This window comes from Aotus nancymaae, unplaced genomic scaffold (genome assembly GCF_030222135.1).
Source record: "Aotus nancymaae isolate 86718 unplaced genomic scaffold, 86718_ANA_hifiasm-v0.15.2.pri h1tg000141l, whole genome shotgun sequence".
Taxonomy (NCBI): Eukaryota; Metazoa; Chordata; class Mammalia; order Primates; family Aotidae; genus Aotus; species Aotus nancymaae.
In genome coordinates, this window is record NW_026988556.1 from 901,402 (window position 1) to 921,093 (window position 19,692).

At 53.2% G+C, this 19,692-nt stretch overlaps 1 protein-coding gene and 1 pseudogene across 1 annotated transcript in view; both read right to left on the minus strand.

Annotated features, from left to right (window-relative positions):
* Window positions 1-19,692, minus strand: part of LOC135272880 (GTP-binding protein 4-like) — a 691,440-nt pseudogene that overhangs the window by 589,345 nt on the left and 82,403 nt on the right.
* The window catches only part of LOC135272879 (rho guanine nucleotide exchange factor 11-like), a 50,623-nt gene that overhangs the window by 26,806 nt on the left and 4,125 nt on the right, over window positions 1-19,692 (minus strand). Inside the window, 7 exon segments of the mRNA XM_064371592.1 lie at window positions 42-140; window positions 1,253-1,354; window positions 4,846-4,917; window positions 6,068-6,246; window positions 7,101-7,158; window positions 7,983-8,032; window positions 11,573-11,671. Coding sequence (XP_064227662.1) covers window positions 42-140; window positions 1,253-1,354; window positions 4,846-4,917; window positions 6,068-6,246; window positions 7,101-7,158; window positions 7,983-8,032; window positions 11,573-11,671 — 659 coding nt within the window.

The window sequence follows — 19,692 nt, forward strand, 5'->3', positions numbered from 1 at the left end:
TCTGGGTAGTTCAAAGAATATAATAAAATTATAATCCTCACCGCATTTTTCTCCAGGAAAATACTCCAGATGTCTTTCCCCAAGCTTCGGGACTCCTTGGGGTTTGTCTGCTGATAAACTTCTGCACACAGGTAAAAAAGCTAGGAGGAGAGATAACTGGGTTAGAGCAGTGGTTTTCCCCCAGCAGGAATTTTGCCCTCTAGGGAACATTTGGCCGCCTCTGGAGACATTTTTAATTGTCACAACTACTGGGCGAGTACGGTGCTACCGGCATCTAGTGGGTACAGCCCGGCGACGCAGCTCTATTTCCTTAAAGCCACAGGACAGTCTACCACAACAAAGAATTCTCCAGCTCAAAAGAGTGCCGAGGTTGAGAAAGCTGGGGTCAGACCATTTCGAAACCTGTGGTAAAATAATCCCCACCCCCTTCCCACGGGCACATCTTCAACACTGATCACGCCTCAACTCCGCATCCTCTCCACACGTGTATTTCACTTGCGTCTTGTGCTTGTTTACGTCTTGTTTCCTAAGGGGTCATGTTTTAATTCTCTCTGTGGTGTGCCCTGTCTTATTCAGGAATGCTTCTGAGTCACCAGCACCTGGACTTGCACACAGGTGTTCAGTGAATACCCGTGGATGGCTGTTCATTCTGGCTTCTGATGGTATCCCCAGAAAGACAAAACAGCAGCCCATGCCCCAGGTGAGAAGTTTATTCTGAAGACTACAGCCCCAACCCCTCTCCTCCATCTCCCTTTCCTAAGCAGCTGAGCAGGAGGAAACTGGGAAGGCTGCTGGCTCTGAGCACTGTCCCCAGGCACTTTGGTCTCCATGCGCTCACATTCCCTCTTGTCATCATTTTAGCACAGAAGACCCTTTCAACCTCGCCATCTGCAAGTTTTCTCGCAGGGCTACTGTCTCAACTCCCTAGTCAGTCTCTAGCTACCTTCATTTAAAAAACTCTAGGAACAACAACTTCTCCAAGAAGACGTTCTGAACTGATCAAGAATGAGTTTTCCTGGCCTTGCCCTCTTACTCCTCTCTAGGCAACTGATGTAGTGAGTTAGCTGTGTCATACAGTGAAAAGTCCCTTCTGCATAGGTTACATCTTCTTGGCTATTTTGTCTCTGTCCTTGAAGAGCCCGGCTGTGCCCATGGATCTGACTTGTAACAGCTAGGGAGCAGAAACAGAGGCTAGAGGTTCTCTCTGTTCAGCACAGCAGGCACTCAATCAAGACGGATGCTTCTGACTTACCAGTGGACTGGGGTCTGCCTCAGAGAAGACGTAACGTAGAAAAACCCCCAGGTGAGCTGGCCGAGACTTCAGTTTCTCCAGATCCTGGAATATGATGTCACTCTGAAAGGCAGAAGGATGAGTGTGATGGGAGGCAGGGCACAGCAGCACAGCTGGTTCCAGCTTAGCTCCCATGTGATCCCCCTTCCCGGGTTCATGAGAACGGCTCCCTGCCCCAAGTTCCCTTCACAGCTGGTGCTAGTCAAACTGCTTCTAGTCAAGAGCATCTTGTATGACATACACAAAAAATGATAAAAGGAGAAAACTAGGAAACTGTTACCTCGTTGTTGACAACCCACAGTTTGAAAATACCACCTATATAACTCCTGACACCAATGTTTTCCAGTGTGTGAAGTAGAACTCAAGATGATTTTAAGTGAGATGATTTTTGTTGAGGGTCAAAATGATCTTAGGTGAGGTGGACAGGCATTAAATAACATTGGCTCATATTGTAAGAAAGTTAGTTTCTTTTCAGTTCTCATTCCATCCTTTTGATTAACCCAGAAAAAAATTCGGCCTGGTGCCTGCATAGCAGTAATACCTTAACCAAGGCAGAATTGGCCTCAAGCTTCATTAAAGCCTTTGACAAGCAATAGAATTGAGCTAGAGTTTATTTTTCAGCTTGTTTTAAATTTTGTCTCTATTTTTTTTTTTTTAGTAATTTTCTACATCATGTAGTTTTAAATTGAAAGGACACAAAGGAGTAAATATAAAATAAAAAGTCTTCCATCCACTTCACCCTCAAGCCAGCTAATTCCCCTCCTCAGCGGCAATAACCATCAGTTTCTAAACATTCAGAGTGGTCTAAAGAAAGAGGCTCCTTTTCCTCTTTTTAATATAAATGGCAGCTTTCTTCTACACTGCTCTATATATTTCTAGGTAGAATTTAACAAACTTGGTTCTAAACTTATATTTAGTGTTACATTTTCTCTGCATTTATAGTGTGTGATGTTGGTTTTCATTTCAGGTAATGACAGATTTCCTTAAGATGAATTTAAGTTTAAAGAACTGAGTTGGCTTAAAGAAAAATATTAAGTAACCTTATACTTAGGTATAAGGTTGAAAATAACATATATAGTGTATATATATATACTATATATATATAATATAATATTATTATAATATAATGTATATAGGTAGAATGTCGAATATTTAGATGTCTAACGACATCTGAACATTGTTAGATGCTACTGTTACTAGACACCGTTGACAGTGTCTGAAAAACAACAGGACAATTCTCTGGCTCTCAAGTCAGTCCACTCCATTGCCACACAGCCCAGCTTCTTTGCAAGCTGTGTGCATTGAGTCAAAACCCGTCTTCCTGAAGTCTCTCCTGGATCTAGCTCTGCCCCTGAGAGTAGGGCCTTTCAAATCAGGTTTTGCAGAACCTTAGGGCTCCATGGAAGTGCCCTTGAGGGCAGGGGGTTGCTGATCAGTAAAGGTCCTAGGAAAGCTGAGTTTTTTTTTTTCTTTTCTTTATTTTTTTTTTTTAGACGGAGTTTCGCTCGTTACCCAAGCTGGAGTGCAATGGCGTGATCTCGGCGCACCGCAACCTCCACCTCCTGGGTTCAGGCAATTCTCCTGCCTCAGCCTCCTGAGTAGCTGGGATTACAGGCATGCGCCACCATGCCCAGCTAATTTTTTGTATTACTAGAGACGAGGGTTTCACCATGTTGATCAGGACGGTCTCGATCTCTTGACCTCGTGATCCACCCGCCTCGGCCTCCCAAAGTGCTGGGATTACAGGCTTGAGCCACTGCGCCCAGCCCACCTTTACTTTCTTAATAGCATCCTTTGACACCCAAAAGTTTTACATTTTGATGAAATCCGACTAATCTTTTTTTTTTTTTTTTTTTCGGTTAACTTTTGGTGTCCATCTAAGAAACCACTGCCCAATCCAAAGTCATGAAGATTTACTGCTATCGAAAATTTTTTCTAAGAGTTTTATAGTTTTTAAAAATACTTTTGGCTTTTATATTTAAGTCTTTGTCCATTTTGAGTTAAATTTTGTTTACCGTGTGAGGTAAGGGTCCAAGTTCATTAACTGTATGTGGATATCCATTTGTCCCTGCCTCATTTGTTCAAGACTATTTTTTCTCCATTGAATTGTCTTGGCACCTGTGTTGAAAATCAGTTGACCACAGATGTATGGGTTAATTTCCAGAATCTGAATTCTATTCCATTGATCTATAGGTCTGTCCTTGAACCAGTACCATACCGGCCTGATTACCCTGACATTTGCCAATATATAAATATCAGCACTTATCATAATATAGTATATATTCATTCATCCATATCCTATGGAATCACTAACTCATTAAAGGAGAGGTTTACTTCTTGTTTATCTTTGTAACCATTCCAACGCCCACCCCTGACATTACTCCCACCTACTGCCCCAACATGCACTCAGTACCTAGCATACAGCAAGAACTCAGTGCTTGTGAAATAAATACATGTATTTTTATATCTTTGTGTCTTTGACCTATGCTGTCTTTTCACTAGCATTCCCTCCCCCATCTCTTTTGCCTACTCAAGTACTGCTCTTCAAGGCCCAGCTGAAATATTATCCACTCTGCGAAGCCCTTCCCCATATTTCCCATTATTACTTAATTGTGCTCTCCTTTGTTCTCTTATTGTAAGCTCTTTGTTCCTCCCACTCTCCCTCCTGCTGTAATTTAAATTACCTCCATTAGATTTTAAACATGTTGAGGAGAAGAACCAGAATCTTTTTCATTTCTATATAGCCTAGAAAATAAAACAATTTTTTTTTTTTTTTGAGACGGAGTCTCACTCTGTTGCCAGGGTGGAGTGCAGTGGTGCAACCTTGGCTCCCTAAAACCTCCACCTCCTGGGTTCAAATGATTCTCCTGCCTCAGCCTCCCAAGTAGCTGGGCCTACAGGCGCGCACCACCACGACCGGCTAATTTTTGTATTTTTAGTAGATGCGGGGTTTCACCATGTTGGCCAGGATGGTCTTGATCTCTTGATCTCACGATTCGCCCACCTCAGCCTCCTAAAGTGCTGGATTACAGGTGTGAGCCACCACGCCTGGCCAACCATGTTCTGTATATGGCGGCACTTACATGTATGGCTGTAATAGGAATCTGGTTATTCTACTCCAGCAAATTAATCTACTTACTGTTCTCTGTGCACATCACTTCTAGGCCTGAAAACTCTCTTCATCCTTCATCCAAGTGCTCCCCACCTCTATCAGGCTGGCTCAGGACTCACCTGACCCTTCTTTTCTTCTCTCTTTCCCTTCCTTTCCTTGGAAATGTCCCAGATAAACTCCATTGACCTTTTTTTCTGGTCTACATATTCACTATCCTAACCTATTACACATGGAGAATCCTATTCATTCTACTGGTGAAGTTCTGCTTTAATAAATTCTACCGGCCAATGGTCACTCTTTAGTGGTCCGGAAGTTTCATTTTTTGAGGTTTTACTGTGATGGGATATTGCCTGTAAATGAAGTTGTGCACGCTGGCAGGCTGCTCTGAGAAAGTATTATTTCACTCAGGCAATGGCCAGTCTACCGTTGGCAGTGGCCTTACCTGTAATTCTTTTTCTTCCTGTCTCAGCATATTTCTGAGGATCTGGGTGGCATGTTTTTGATCTTCAGGACCCTAGAGATGGAAAATATGGCAGTATAAGAGTTAGGGATGAACTCAATAGCTTACCTCTCTTCTATCTGCTGATTCTTGGGCAAGGAAAGCTACGAGAGTAGAGCCTGAATCATAAGTATGTTTTATTCAGTACCTTGCTGGAATGCAGTAAACACACATCTTATTTTGAGTTTATTCCTGAACTTCTAGAAACCTTGGCTGTAATCACCTTTGGCATCAAGTTGCTCCCTAAAGTCTCCCAAGACTTGTGGGTTTAGTCTTCATTCCAACTGAAAAATCCTGTTCCCTCTACCTGTCTGCATCTTGTCCTCTTTCAACTCTTCACATAGGTGTTCCTTCCTTGCTTCTAGAGCTCCCTTTCTACTTATTTGTTCTGTTTCTTTGAGATGGGGTCTCCCTCTGTCACCCAGGCTACAGTGCAGTGGCACAATCATGGCTCACTGCAACCTCTGCCTTCTGGCTCAAACAACCCTCCTACCTCAGCCTCCTGAGTACCTGGGACCGCAGGTGCATGCCATCATGCCTGGCTAATTTTTTGTATTTTTGGTAGACACAGGGTTTTGCCATGTTGCCCAGGCTGGTCTCAAACTCCTAAGCCCAAATGATCCTCCCACCTCGGCCTCCCAAAGTGCTGGGATTACAGGCGTGAGCCACTGCACTGGCCTCTACTTGTTTTTGTCCTTTTCTGATCCCTCCCTCTACTGAGTGGGCTCTGTATTTTGCACCTTGAAGCAGGCTTTTCTCTAGGAAGCCTTTCCCCTACACCTTGACTTTATACCATACCCTGGTTAACACTGGCTGGCAACGGTCTTGAACAGATACATTCAGTCCCTGCCAGAAGTGTGCACTCTCTCTCCGATGAGGAGTACTTTTGGAGAGTGCCCTTAGAGTCTTCCACACATTTAGGAAACACCCAATGTTGCTGTGTGATAAAACCAATATGCATTTCCATGGAAGGAGGACACTGAGGCAGGGAACAACTGTTACTGTGCAGCCCTGGTTTTTGTTGAACTCTTTCAATCGTCTTCCATATGCCTTTTGACTTGCTCTGCTTACCACAGCCCCAATGGATTTAACCTGCTTTCCTCCCCAATGCGGAGCTCTTCAACAGGACATTAGGGTGAGGAAAGAGAACCAGAAGGATCATTACCTGCAGAGGTCTGGGTCCTGTGATGCATTGTGGAGGTGGTAGAGGTGGAGGAGGTGGCAGTGGGGGGATCGCTGGGGTGATTCGGGGAGCTCCTGCTGGGAATGGGTTCTGCTGAAGTCCAGGGATGCCCACGGATGAAGGTGAAGAGCCCAGGAGGGTGAGTTTGACAGAGGCACCAGCTAGAGGGAGACAGAGACTTGCTCCAGGAGTGCTGTTCTGGACACACAGTACACGTACGGTGGTGGGGGGGGGTCAGGGGGACTGTTCTCCCTTGTCCTGTCATTAAGCTTATAATCCTGTAGGTTAAGTTCTCCTCACTTTTAATGCCCCACCTGTTCTTTAATCCCTGCCTTCATGCCCTGCATGGACCCAAGTACCACGTCCTGCCCTTCCTTCACGCACAGACCTTAACTAGAACTCCACTCATAAATATCTGGGAACACACCCCACGGGCCGCCTCAGCAGCCCCTTGTTTCCCCCTTTATCTCACTAAAGTGAGTAGCCAGTGTCACACTCTGGGCATATTGCCCACATGGCACAGACCAGGCACTCAGATTCCAGCCCTCTGCCCTCCCCAAACTTGCGACATTCTTAAATTCTTTCTTCAACATTTGTTGCTTCTATTTGAATATTTGGACAGACTCAACTGGTTGAGCCTTCCTGGCTACAAACAGATTATAGTTGCTTTTCCCTGACAACTAGAAAACAAATGAGTATGAATGTCCATGAATAGGAGAGGGAATTGGAAGGTATTTGAGGGAGACCTGGTCTCAGTAGGATGTGGTCTAAACAGGAGAGGCAAAGACGGGTGTGGGTAAACATAAGACGTCTCATGACAGCCTAGTAGTGTCTCCACTTGAAATAATAGGGAATTGTGGCCATTTAAGTGGATCGCTAAATGTTAAGATTGAAGACGTGACTTCAGCTGACTCACACATCTACAAAGGAAACCTCCTGGGATGGCAGGCCTGCCCTTTCCTCCCTCCCAGCCCATCTGCTCCCCTACGTTAGCTGTCACCTCTCTCCAACTCACATTTGATCAGCTTTACCACTTCTAGGTGTGAGCTATTGGTCACCATGGTGCCGTTGACCTGTTGGAGGGACAAACAATTTTGAGTAATGGTGATGAACAGCTAGGGCATCCTTCTGTAAGTTCAAAACACCACTTCTTCAGGAAGCCATTTTCCAGTGCTCTTTAGCCTCCTCTGCTCACTTGTTTACTCAAGTCACACTATGAATGTGTGTCTGTTCATATCTGCTATTTGTTCTGTCTCTCCAGCGAGCCTGTAGGTTTTCAGGGATAAGACCTGCATCTTCATTCCTTAATTTGTTCATTCATTCACTTAGTTTTGGTATACACTTTTCCGACCATTTGTCTCACACACATGTGAATGTCCACTGCCCCAGTGTGCTTCCTCCTCACAGAGGACTAAGCAGTCTCTGCATCTGGATTTCCTCAATGCTTCCCCACTATGCTGCCCAGGCTGGTTCTGAACACCATTCTGTTGAAGAAAGGCCTGAACAACCAGGGCAGGTTATAGTAGTTCAGCATGGGCAAGGACCCCAGGTTGGCATTATATGGAGGAAAGAATATCAACCTGACAATCAAAGTCTTGGGTCCTTCCACGAGTTACTACCAAAATAAGTTAATCTTATTTTGGTCAGTTATGAAATGAGAATAAAACTTGTTCTCAAAGCTTGGTTGCTTCAGAGTCAAGAAGGGCCACAGCTATCTTCCTCCTTGCTCTCTCTCTCACACTATACCACCGTGCTCCCTCGCATGGACCACCCCTAACTCAGTGGCTGCCTGGCAGTTGGTATCAAGATGGAAGTGTGCAGGATGGGGCAAGGCCAGGGGTGCCCTGCACATCTGCCTCCACAGCTGGGAGTGGGAGTGCATGTTGGGGTCACTCACTTTGATGATCCGGTCGCCCTCTTTCACACCGGCCTTCATGGCTGCACCTCCTGTAAGGAGAAGGCCTGGTCAGCAGAGCCCAACAACCTCTCCCAGAGGCCACTGAAGCTACACCAAGGTCCCTGTCAGATCACCTCTTCTCTGAAATTTCCTCCTATTTCTCTGTGTTAAGTACCTCCAATGCTGGGTGCACTTCCTATTCCACTTTAGAGACACAACTACTTTTAAGCTAGAGTGGACTATGTAAGGTCCCATCTCCTGCTCTTCCTTCCAACTAGATAAGGTGCTAGACTTCTGATAGCAGGCCAAGGCAGGAGGCAGGCAGGGCCAGGCTCTGGGAAGAGCACGTGTGCTTCATTCTAATGTATCTGGATATGTTCTAAGGTCAAATCGAGTTATTTTTTATTATCCAGGGGGAAAAATGAGTTTCCTGTATGAAACAGAATTGTTAAAATAATTAATAAGGGAAATATGGAGAAAAGGCTTAAAACAAGACTTTCCTAAGTCCTGAGAGGTTTTGTAAAATATTCTGGGGGTTCACATCATTAAAAATGATAATAACTTTTCTTTTAAAAAAACCTTTCTAAAGCCGTTTACAGTTTTTCCCTTCCTTTTTTTTTTTTTTAACAGACAGAGTCTTGCCCCGTAGCCCAAGCTGGAGTGCGGAAGCATGATCTCAGCTCACTGCAGACTTAGTCTTCTCAAGCGATCCTCCCAACTCAACCTCCCAAATAGCTATGGGACTACAAGTGTGTGCCACCATGCCTGGTTAATTAAAAAAAAAAATTTTTTTTTTGTAGAGATGAGGTCTCACTATGTTGCCCACGCTGGTCTTGAACTCCTGTGCTCAAGTGATCCTCCTGCCTTGGCTTCCCAAAATGCTGGAATTGCAGGCGTGAGCCTCCATACTCAGCCCAGTTTCTCCCTTTAAAATAAACCAAATTAAGAGCTTCTGATGGTGACTGACTGAGGTGCTCATGCTCTTCACCTTTTCAACTTGTCATCTGACTGGAGGCTACAGTGGTTTTGATCACAATATGGTTTGTTTGTTTGTTTGTTTTTGAGATACTGTCTCCTCACTCTGTTACCAAGGCTGGAGTGCAGTGGTGTGAGTTTGGCTCACACACCCCTGACCTCTTGGGTTCAAGCGATCCTCCCACCTTGGCCTCTGAAGTAGCTGGGACTACAGGCATGTGCCACCCCACCTGACTAATTTTTGTATTTTTTGTAGAGACAAATATTTTCACCGTATTGCCCAGGCTGGTCTTGGATTTCTGAGCTCAAGCAATCATCCCGTCTCGGCCTCCCAAAGACCTGGGATTACAGGCGTGTGTCACCATGCCCAGCCTCACAAGATAGTTTTAAATGACTTACAGTCCTAATTTAATTTACATCCAGGAAGCGCAAAAAGCATTAAAGCCAAAACAAGTTAATGAGAAGCATAAAAACTACATATTGTACATTTGTCCCAGCGTGATCATTAAGTCTATAAGTTGCATTCCTCTGATCAAAATAAAACTCCCACAAAGCCCATCTAAATGTTTCTACTCTGAAAAGAAAAATACAGTGATGACTGCATTCCAATTTGGCTTTTCAATACTGGGACTCAAGACTACCCTCATCTAAAGTGTGCTATTTATGGAAGAACACTTGCAAATAGCTTGGAATTCCTGCTTAGACATTCATTTAGAAACTAATGTTGAAGAGAACAGAGCCGTCTTGCCTGAATGTATGAAACATGTGAGGTGACTTCTAATAACTTAGTGATTAAAAAAAAGCAACTAAACTCTTCAGAGTAAAGGAACTTGAGCAGAAGTTCTCAGACTTCAGCAAGCATGAGAATCACTGCAGGAATTTTTAAAAGTGTGTTTCATGGACCTCTTGCCAGAAAGCAATTCAGTGCTTCCAAGGTCAGCCCCAAGAAAAAGGATTTCAATCATCTGGGGCGTAGGTGATTCTGATTCAGGCAGAACGCAGACTATACTTTCAGAAACAGTGAATTAAAGAAACCTAATATATATCTGGAAAGATAACTACTGCTTTGTTATTCTTGTGACTTCAAGGCCAATCCAAATGAATGAAGTCTCTTCTACTCTCCTCCCCAACACACACATGCACACATGCACGCATGTACACACACACACACACACACACACACACACACACACAGTCTCTCAAACTCACATTCTCCTTGTAAGCCATCTTTTCCTTCTTTCCTCTCTGGGTCTGACTCTGCTCAGCCTAAGAGAAGGAAGAAGGTAAAGGAGAGCTGAACCTACACTTCCCTGGAGGGGATCCCGTATTTTCTGCACCAGATAGGCTGCAGAGGAGAAGTACAAGGTATCGGCAGTTCTACTAACTCTGTCTCACCCCAGTCCAGGAACCCTGAGAAATGAGAAAAGCAAAGAATAAAACTATCTTTTTAGAGCTTTACCTCAGGATACGCAAAACAAATCTCCCAAACATAAGAAGCCATGCTTATTTATATCCTTATATGATCCACAGATCTCATTCTGGTCACAAATTTGGAATTCTTTTTTCACCTTTCCTGTGAACATAGCCCAAATCTTCCTCCAGAATCAATGCAAGTACATTTTCCCTCCTCCTCTGCAACATCTCTAAGGGGAAACCTGCTCCCAATCCTTTCCCTGTGCTCTCATCTAAGCAAAGCCTAGGATGCTCCCTGGCACCAGCCCAACGCTACTTACTGCACTGAAGTTCACTCCTTTTAGGGACACTTCTCTACCTTTTAGGGAATCTTCCGCACCCACCGTCTTTCTGACTATCCTCCTCAGCCTGGACCACTAACAATGTTTCCACTAGCTGGCACATGCTAGAGTTTTGACTGTTCGCACCCCTTCTATACACAATTGGTAACTTGATGGATTTGGCTATGATGCCCACTCACTCTTTACTCCCTTCCGAACAAATTCCTATTCTGCCGATTTGCTTTTCATTTCCGTCTTTCAAACTACTTCTGAAATCCTTTTTTTTAAAAGAGGGCTTCCCCAACGATCACAAGGAAAATGACTACACCTCAAATCGCAAACTACTCAAACTTCCAAACACCGTTTCCCCCGATACCATGTCCAGCACATATCATTTATCTGCTGGTAATTTATTATTTAATGTTAATTGTATCAGCAAATGTGCTCTGTAATCATTTGGACTATTGCACCTGTCTCAGGTTATAAACCTCTGTAGAAAATGACCATCTGTGTACTTAGCCAGGTAGTGTGGAGGTAAATATGAAGAAAGGGGACCTTGGATTCTGCCACAGAATCTTGTGACCTAGTATGAGGATCCCCCTTTGACGGCAATCAGACATCTGCCTGATGATGACCAGACAGCTACTTTGCTGGTTTTTCCCTTCCCAACCAGGGAAGCAAGCTTGAGGTGCAATCTCTAGAACTCTGGCCGGGGGCTTTGCATTGAAGAGGCTTCCCCAGGCACCCATGGAGAGCCAGTTCCAGAGTAATTCATTCCTGCCCCACAGGAACGCACAAGTTCTCCAAGTACAGTGGCACTGTCACATACATGGTGGCTTTGTAAGAACTGTCCACTGCGGGCAGGACGGATGCAGCACTTACCAGGCCGCACAGATTGTACCAGAAAACTTCGATACCCACTGACTGCAAAGCCAAAGCCATGCTGGTCCTTTCGGATAATGACACAGCGTTGAACAAGACCTAGAAGGTGGAGAGAAAGGTTGAGTATACAGTGTCTTTGGAAGGTTAGTGTACACATGCCAAGACCAACTCAGGGAAGCCCCACTACGTGTCTTCTTCAAGAAGCCTTTTCACACTAACCAAAGTCCCTAGACTATTCCTGTGTGAATACTACCGCATGCCTCCCTCGGTGGTTGGCAAAACCTGTATACTTTGTATTCCAAATAAGAAACTACCTGTAGAAACTAGGTAGACATGTCTACCTATAGAAACTACCTGTAAACATGCCTCTTACGGTGGTTGGCAAAACTTGTATACTTTGTATTCCAAATAAGAAACTACACTTGCCGGGCGCGATAGCTCATGCCTGTAATCCCAGCACTTTGGGAGGCTTAGGCGGGTGGATCACGAGGTCAAGAGATCGAGAATGTCCTGGTGAACATAGTGAAACCCCGTCTCTACTAAAAATACAAAAAATTAGCTGGGCATGGTGGCACGTGCCTGTAATCCCAGCTACTCAGGAGGCTGAGACAGGAGAATTGCCTGAACCCAGGAGGCGGAGGTTGTGTTCAGCCGAGATCGCGCCATTGCACTCCAGCCTGGGTAACAAGAGCAAAACTCCGTCTCAAAAAAAAAAAAGAAACTACACTTCTCTGAGGTGCTAAAATGCTTGTCTCTCACGTACATGTCTGTGCCTTTTGGTGTGTCTGGGTGAGACTGGTCAAAGAAGGGGCAAAGAAGGGGTGCCCTGGCCTGGGTATGTGCCGGGGTCCAGGGTGTCAGGACAGGGGCAGGTGCCAGGGGGCCTGGGTTCTGGGGCCTGGGTCTCTGGACAGGGGCAGGTGTCGGGGGGCCTGGGTCTCTGGACAGGGGTAGGTACCGGGGGCCTGGGTCCCTGGACAGGTATAGCTGCCGGGATCCCGGGTCTCTGGACGGGGGAGGCGCCAGGGGTCCTGAGTCTCTGGACATTGGTAGGTGCCGGGGGCCTGGGTCTCTGGACAGGGGTAGGTGCCAGGTGCCTGGGTCTCTGGACAGGGGTAGGTGCGGGGGGGGGCAGGGTTTGTGGACAGGGGTAGATGCCGGGGTACAGGGCCTCTGGATAGGGCTAGGTGTCGGGGAGCCTGGGTCTCTGGATAAAGGTACGTGCCGGGGGGCCTGTACCTGGGTAGGTGCTAGGGTCCAGAGCCTGTGGACAGGGGCAGGTGCCAGGGGGCCTGGGTCTCTGGACAGGGGTAGGTGCCGGGGGGCCTGGGTCTCTGGACAGGGGTAGGTACCGGGGTCCAGGGCCTCTGGACAGGGTAGGTGCCAGGGCCTCAGTCTCTGGAGAGTAGTAGGTGCCAGGGGTCCTGGGTCTCTGGATGGGGGTAGCTGCCAGGGTCCAGGGCGTATGGACAGGGGCAGGTGCCAGGGGGCTGGGGTCTCTGGACAGGGGCAGGTGCCGGGGGCCTGGGTCTCTGGAAGGGACAGGTGCCGGGGGGCCTTGGTCTCTAAACGGGGGTAGGTGCTGGGGGCCTGGGTCTCTGGACATGGTAAGGTGCCAGGGGTCCTAGGCCTTTGGATGGGGTAACTGCCGGGGGCCTGGGTCTCTGCACAGGGGTAGGTGCCGGGTATCTGGGTCTCTGGACAGGGGTAGGTGCCGGAGGGGCCTGGGTCTCTGGATAGGGATAGGTGCCGGGGTCCAGGGCCTCTGGACAGGGGTAGGTGCCGGGGGCCTGGGTGTCTGGACAGGGCTAGGTGCCAGGGGTCCTGGGTCTCTGGACGGGGGTAGGTGTCAGGGTGCCTGGGTCTCTGGACAGGGGTAGTTGCGGGGTCCTGGACAGGGGTAGGTGCCAGGGGTCCTGAGTTTCTGGACAGGGGTAGGTGCCAGGGTCCTGGGTCTCCGGACAGGGGTAGATGCTGGGGGGCCTGGGTCTCTGTACAAGGGTAGGTACCGGGGTCCAGGGCCTCTGGACAGGGTAGGTGCCGAGGCCTCAGTCTCTGGACAGTCGTAGGTGCCAGGGGTCCTGGGTCTCTGGATGGCGGTAGGTACCGGGGTCCAGGGCCTCTGGACAGGGTAGGTGCCAGGGCCTCAGTCTCTGGAGAGTAGTAGGTGCCAGGGGTCCTGGGTCTCTGGATGGGGGTAGCTGCCAGGGTCCAGGGTGTATGGACAGGGGCAGGTGCCAGGGGGCTGGGGTCTCTGGACAGGGGCAGGTGCCGGGGGCCTGGGTCTCTGGAAGGGACAGGTGCCGGGGGGCCTTGGTCTCTAAACGGGGGTAGGTGCCGGGGGCCTGGGTCTCTGGACATGGTTAGGTGCCAGGGGTCCTGGGCCTTTGGATGGGGTAACTGCCGGGGGCCTGGGTCTCTGGACAGGGGTAGGTGCCGGGTGTCTGGGTCTCTGGACAGGGGTAGGTGCCGGAGGGGCCTGGGTCTCCGGATAGGGATAGGTGCCGGGGTCCAGGGCCTCTGGACAGGGGTAGATGCCGGGGGCCTGGGTGTCTGGACAGGGGTAGGTGCCAGGGGTCCTGGGTCTCTGGACGGGGGTAGGTGTCAGGGTGCCTGGGTCTCTGGACAGGGGTAGTTGTGGGGTCCTGGACAGGGGTAGGAGCCAGGGGTCCTGAGTCTCTGGACAGGGGTAGGTGCCAGGGTCCTGGGTCTCTGGACCGGGGTAGGTGCCGGGGGGACCTGGGTCTCTGGAGAGGGGTAGGTGCCAGAGGGCCTGGGCCTAGGTAGGTGCCAGGATCCAGGGCCTCTGGACAGGGTCAGGTGCCAGGGGGCCTGGGTGTCTGGACAGGGTTAGGTGCCAGGGGGCCTTGGTCTCCAGACAGAGGTAGGTGCTGGGGGGCCTGGGTAGGTGCCAGGGTCCAGGACCTCTGGACAGGGGCAGGTGTTGGGGGACCCGGGCCTCTGAACGGGGGTAGGTGCTGGGTGGCCTGGGTCTCTGGACAGGGGTAGGTACCGGGGTCCAGGGCCTCTGGACAGGGTAGGTGCCGAGGCCTCAGTCTCTGGAGAGTCGTAGGTGCCAGGGGTCCTGGGTCTCTGGACGGGGGTAGGTACCGGGGTCCAGGGCCTCTGGACAGGGTAGGTGCCAGGGCCTCAGTCTCTGGAGAGTAGTAGGTGCCAGGGGTCCTGGGTCTCTGGATGGGGGTAGCTGCCAGGGTCCAGGGCGTATGGACAGGGGCAGGTGCCAGGGGGCCGGGGTCTCTGGACAGGGGCAGGTGCCGGGGGCCTGGGTCTCTGGAAGGGACAGGTGCCGGGGGGCCTTGGTCTCCAAACGGGGGTAGGTGCCGGGTGTGTGGGTCTCTGGACAGGGGTAGGTGCCGGAGGGGCCTGGGTCTCTGGATAGGGATAGGTGCCGTGGTCCAGGGCCTCTGGACAGGGGTAGGTGCCGGGGGCCTGGGTGTCTGGACAGGGGTAGGTACCAGAGGTCCTGGGTCTCTGGACGGGGGTAGGTGTCAGGGTGCCTGGGTCTCTGGACAGGGGTAGTTGCGGGGTCCTGGACAGGGGTAGGAACCAGGGGTCCTGAGTCTCTGGACAGGGGTAGGTGCCAGGGTCCTGGGTCTCTGGACAGGGGTAGGTGCCGGGGGGGCCTGGGTCTCTGGACAGGGGTAGGTGCCAGAGGGCCTGGGCCTAGGTAGGTGCCAGGATCCAGGGCCTCTGGACAGGGTCAGGTGCCAGGGGGCCTGGGTGTCTGGACAGGGTTAGCTGCCAGGGGGCCTTGGTCTCCAGACAGAGGTAGGTGCTGGGGGGCCTGGGTAGGTGCCAGGGTCCAGGGCCTCTGGACAGGGGCAGGTGTTGCGGGACCTGGGCCTCTGAACGGGGGTAGGTGCTGGGGGGCCTTGGTCTCTGGACGGGGGTAGGTACCGGGGTCCAGGGCCTCTGGACAGGGTAGGTGCCAGGGCCTCAGTCTCTGGAGAGTCGTAGGTGCCAGGGATCCTGGGTCTCTGGACGGGGGTAGGTACCGGGGTCCAGGGCCTCTGGACAGGGTAGGTGCCAGGGCCTCAGTCTCTGGAGAGAAGTAGGTGCCAGAGGTCCTGGGTCTCTGGACGGGGGTAGGTGCCAGGGTCCAGGGCGTATGGACAGGGGCAGGTACCGGGGGGCCGGGGTCTCTGGACAGGGGCAGGTGCCGGGGGCCTGGGTCTCTGGGAGGGAAAGGTGCCGGGGGGCCTTGGTCTCTAAACGGGGGTAGGTGCCGGGGGCCTGGGTCTCTGGACATGGTTAGGTGTCAGTGTTCCTGGGCCTCTGGATGGGGTAACTGCCGGGGCCTGGGTCGATGGACAGGGATAGGTGCCGTGGTCCAGGGCCTCTGGATAGGGGTAGGTGCCGGGGGCCTGGGTGTATGGACAGGGGTAGGTGCCAGGGGTCCTGGGTCTCTGGACGGGGGTAGGTGTCAGGGTGCCTGGGTCTCTGGACAGGGGTAGTTGCGGGATCCTGGACAGGGGTAGGTGCCAGGGGTCCTGAGTTTCTGGACAGGGGTAGGTGCCAGGGTCCTGGGTCTCTGGACAGGGGTAGATGCTGGGGGGCCTGGGTCTCTGGACAAGGGTAGGTTTCGGGGGCCTGAGTCTCTGGATAGGGTTAGGTGCCAGGGGTCCTGGGTCTCTGGACAGGGGTAGGTGCCGGGTGTCTGGGTCTCTGGACAGGGGTAGATGCCGGAGAGGCCTAGGTTTCTGGATAGGGATAGGTGCCGGGGTCCAGGGCCTCTGGACAGGGGTAGGTGCCGGGGGCCTGGGTGTCTGGACAGGGGTAGGTGCCAGGGGTCCTGGGTCTCTGGACGGGGGTAGGTGTCAGGGTGCCTGGGTCTCTGGACAGGGGTAGTTGCAGGGTCCTGGACAGGGGTAGGAGCCAGGGGTCCTGAGTCTCTGGACAGGGGTAGGTGCCCGTGTCCAGGACCTCTGGACAGGGGCAGGTGTTGGGGGACCTGGGCCTCTGAACAGGGGTAGGTGCTGGGGGGCCTGGGTCTCTGGACGGGGGTAGGTACCGGGGTCCACGGCTTCTGGACAGGGTAGGTGCCGAGGCCTCAGTCTCTGGAGAGTCGTAGGTGCCAGGGGTCCTGGGTCTCTGGACGGGGGTAGGTGCCAGGGTCCAGGGCGTATGGACAGGGGCAGGTGCCGGGGGGCCGGCGTCTCTGGACAGGGGTAGGTGCCGGGGGCCTGGGTCTCTGGGAGGGACAGGTGCCGGGGGGCCTTGGTCTCTAAACGGGGATAGGTGCCGGGGGCCTGGGTCTCTGGACATGGTTAGGTGTCAGGGGTCCTGGGCCTTTGGATGGGGTAACTGCCGGGGGCCTGGGTCTCTGGACAGGCGTAGGTGCCAGGGGTCCTGGGTCTCTGGACAGGGGTAGGTGCTGGGGGGCCTGGGTCTCTGGACAGGGGTAGGTACCGGGGTCCAGGGCCTCTGGACAGGGTAGGTTCCGGGGTCTCAGTCTCTGGAGAGTAGTAGGTGTCAGGAGTCCTGTGTCTCTGGACGGGGCTAGGTGCCGGGGTCCAGGGCGTGTGGACAGGGGCAGGTTCCGGGGGGCCAGGGTCTCTGGACAGGGGCAGGTGCTGGGGGCCTGGGTCTCTGGAAGGGACAGGTAATGGGGGCCTGGGTCTCTGAACGGGGGGGGTGCCGTGGGGCCTTGATCTCTGGACGGGGGTAGGTGCCAGGGGCCTGGGTCTCTGGACATGGTTAGGTGGGGCCTTTGAATGGGGTAAGTGCCGGGGGCCTGGGTCTCTGGACAGGGGTAGGTGCCGGGTGTCTGTGTTTCTGGACAGGGGTAGGTGCTGGAGGGGCCTGGGTCTCTGGATAGGGATAGGTGCCGGGTTCCAGGGCCTCTGGACAGGGGCAGGTGCCGGGGGCCTGGGTGTCTGGACAGGGGTAGGTGCCAGCGGTCCTGGGTCTCTGGACGGGTGTAGGTGTCAGGGTGCCTGGGTCTCTGGACAGGTGTAAGTGCGGGGTCCTGGACAGGGATAGGTATTGGGGTCCTAGACCACTGGACAGGAGTAGGTGTTGGGGGATCAGGGCCTCTGGACAGGGGTAGTTGCGGGGTCCTGGACAGGGGTAGGTGCCAGGGGTCCTGGGTCTCTGGACAGGGGTAGGTGCTGGGGGTCCTGGGTCTCTGGACAGGGGTAGGTGCCGGGGTCCAGGGCCTGCAGACCGGGATAGGTGTCAGGGTCCTGGGTCTCCGGACAGGGGTATGTGCCAGGGTCCTGGGTCTCCGGACAGGGGTAGGTGCCAGGGTCCTGGGTCTCTGGATAGGGGTATGTCTCGGGGTCCTGGGTCTCCGGACAGGGGTAGGTGCCGGGGGGCCTGGGTCTCTGGTCAGTAGACATGTCTACCTATAGGTGCTGGCGGGCTCGGGCCTGGTTAGGTGCCGGGTTCCAGGGCCTCTGGACAGGGGCTAGTGCCAGGGGGCATGGGTCTCGGGACAGGGGTAGGTGCTGGGGGGCCTGGGTCTCTTCAAGAGGCAGTTGCCGGAGGCCTGGGTCTCTGAAATGGGGTAGGTGACGGGGGGCCTGGGTCTCTGGACAGGGTTAGGTGCCGGTTTCCAGGGCCTTTGGAAGGGGCAGGAGCTGGGGGCCTGGGTCTCTGCACAGGGGTAGGTGCCGGGGGGCCTGGGTCTCTGGACAGGGGCCGGTGCCGGGGTCCAGGGCCCATGGATAGGGCTAGGTGACGGGGGGCCTGGGTCTCTGGACAGGGGTAGGTACCGGGGAGCCTGGGTCTCTGGACAGGGGTAGGTACCGGGGAGCCTGGGTCTCTGGACAGGGGCAGGTGCCGGGGGCCTGGGTCTCTGAACGGGGGTAGGTGCTGGGGAGTCTGGGTCTCTGGACAGGGGTAGGTGCCATGGGTCCTGGGTCTCTGGATGGGGGTAGGTGCCGGGGGGCCTGGGCCTGGGTAGGTGCCAGGGTCCAGGGCCTCTGGACAGGGTTAGGTGCCGGGGAGCCTGGGTCTCTGGAGAGGGGTAGGTGCCGGGGGGCCTGGGTCTCTGGAAGGTTCAGGTGCCGGGGCCCTGGGTCTCTGAACAGGGTTAGATGCCAGGGGCCTGGGTCTCTGGACAGGGATAGGTGCCGAGGTCCAGGGCCTCTGGACAGGGGTAGGTGCTGGATGCCTGGGCGTCTGGATAGGAGTAGGTGTCAGGGGGCGGGGCTGGGTCTCTGGACAGGGTAGGTGTGGGGTCCTGGACAGGGGTAGGTCTTGGGGTTCTGGGCCTCTGGACACGGGTAGGTGTTGGGGGACCTGTGTCTCTGAACAGGGCTGGGTGTGGGGTCCTCGACAGGGGTAGGTGCCAGGGGTCCTGAGTCTCTGGACACTGGTAGGTGCCGGGGGCCTGGGTCTCTGGATAGGGGTAGGTGCCGGGGGTCCTGGGTCTCTGGACACGGTAGGTGCCGGTGGGCCTGGGTCTGTGGACAGGGGTAGGTGCCGGTGGGCCTGGGTTTCTGGACAGGGGTAGGTGCCGGGGGCCTGGGTTTCTGGACAGGGGTAGGTGCCGGGGGCCTGGGTCTCTGGACAGGGGTAGGTGCCCGGGGCCCTGGGTCTCTGGACAGGGGCAGGTGCCAGGGGCCTGGGTCTCTGAACGGGCATACGTGCCAGGGGTCCTGGGTCTCTGGACAGGAGTAGGTGCCGGGATCCAGGTCCTCTGGATGGGGTAGGTGCCAGGGGCCTGGGTCTCTGGACAGGGATAGGTGGCAGGGGTCCTGGGTCTCTGGACGGGTGTAGGTGCCGGGGTGCCTGGGCCTGGGTAGGTCCCGGGGTCCGGCGCGTCTGGACAGGGGCAGGTGCCGGGGGCTGGTGTCCTGGGCCTCTGAACGGGCATAGGTGCCGGGGTCCAGGGTCTCTGGACAGGGGTAGGTGCCAGGGGGCCTGTGTCTCTGGACAGGGGTAGGTGCTAGGGGGCCTGGGTCTCTGGACAGGGGTAGGTCCCAGGGGGCCTGGGTCTCTGGATAGGGGTAGGTGCGGGGGGCCTGGGCCTGTGTATGTGACGGGATCCAGACCTTCTGGACAGGGATAGGTGCCGGGGTCCAGGGCCTCTGGACAGGGGTAGGTACCGGGGGCCTGGGTGTCTGGACAGGGGTAGGTGCTGGGGGGCCTGG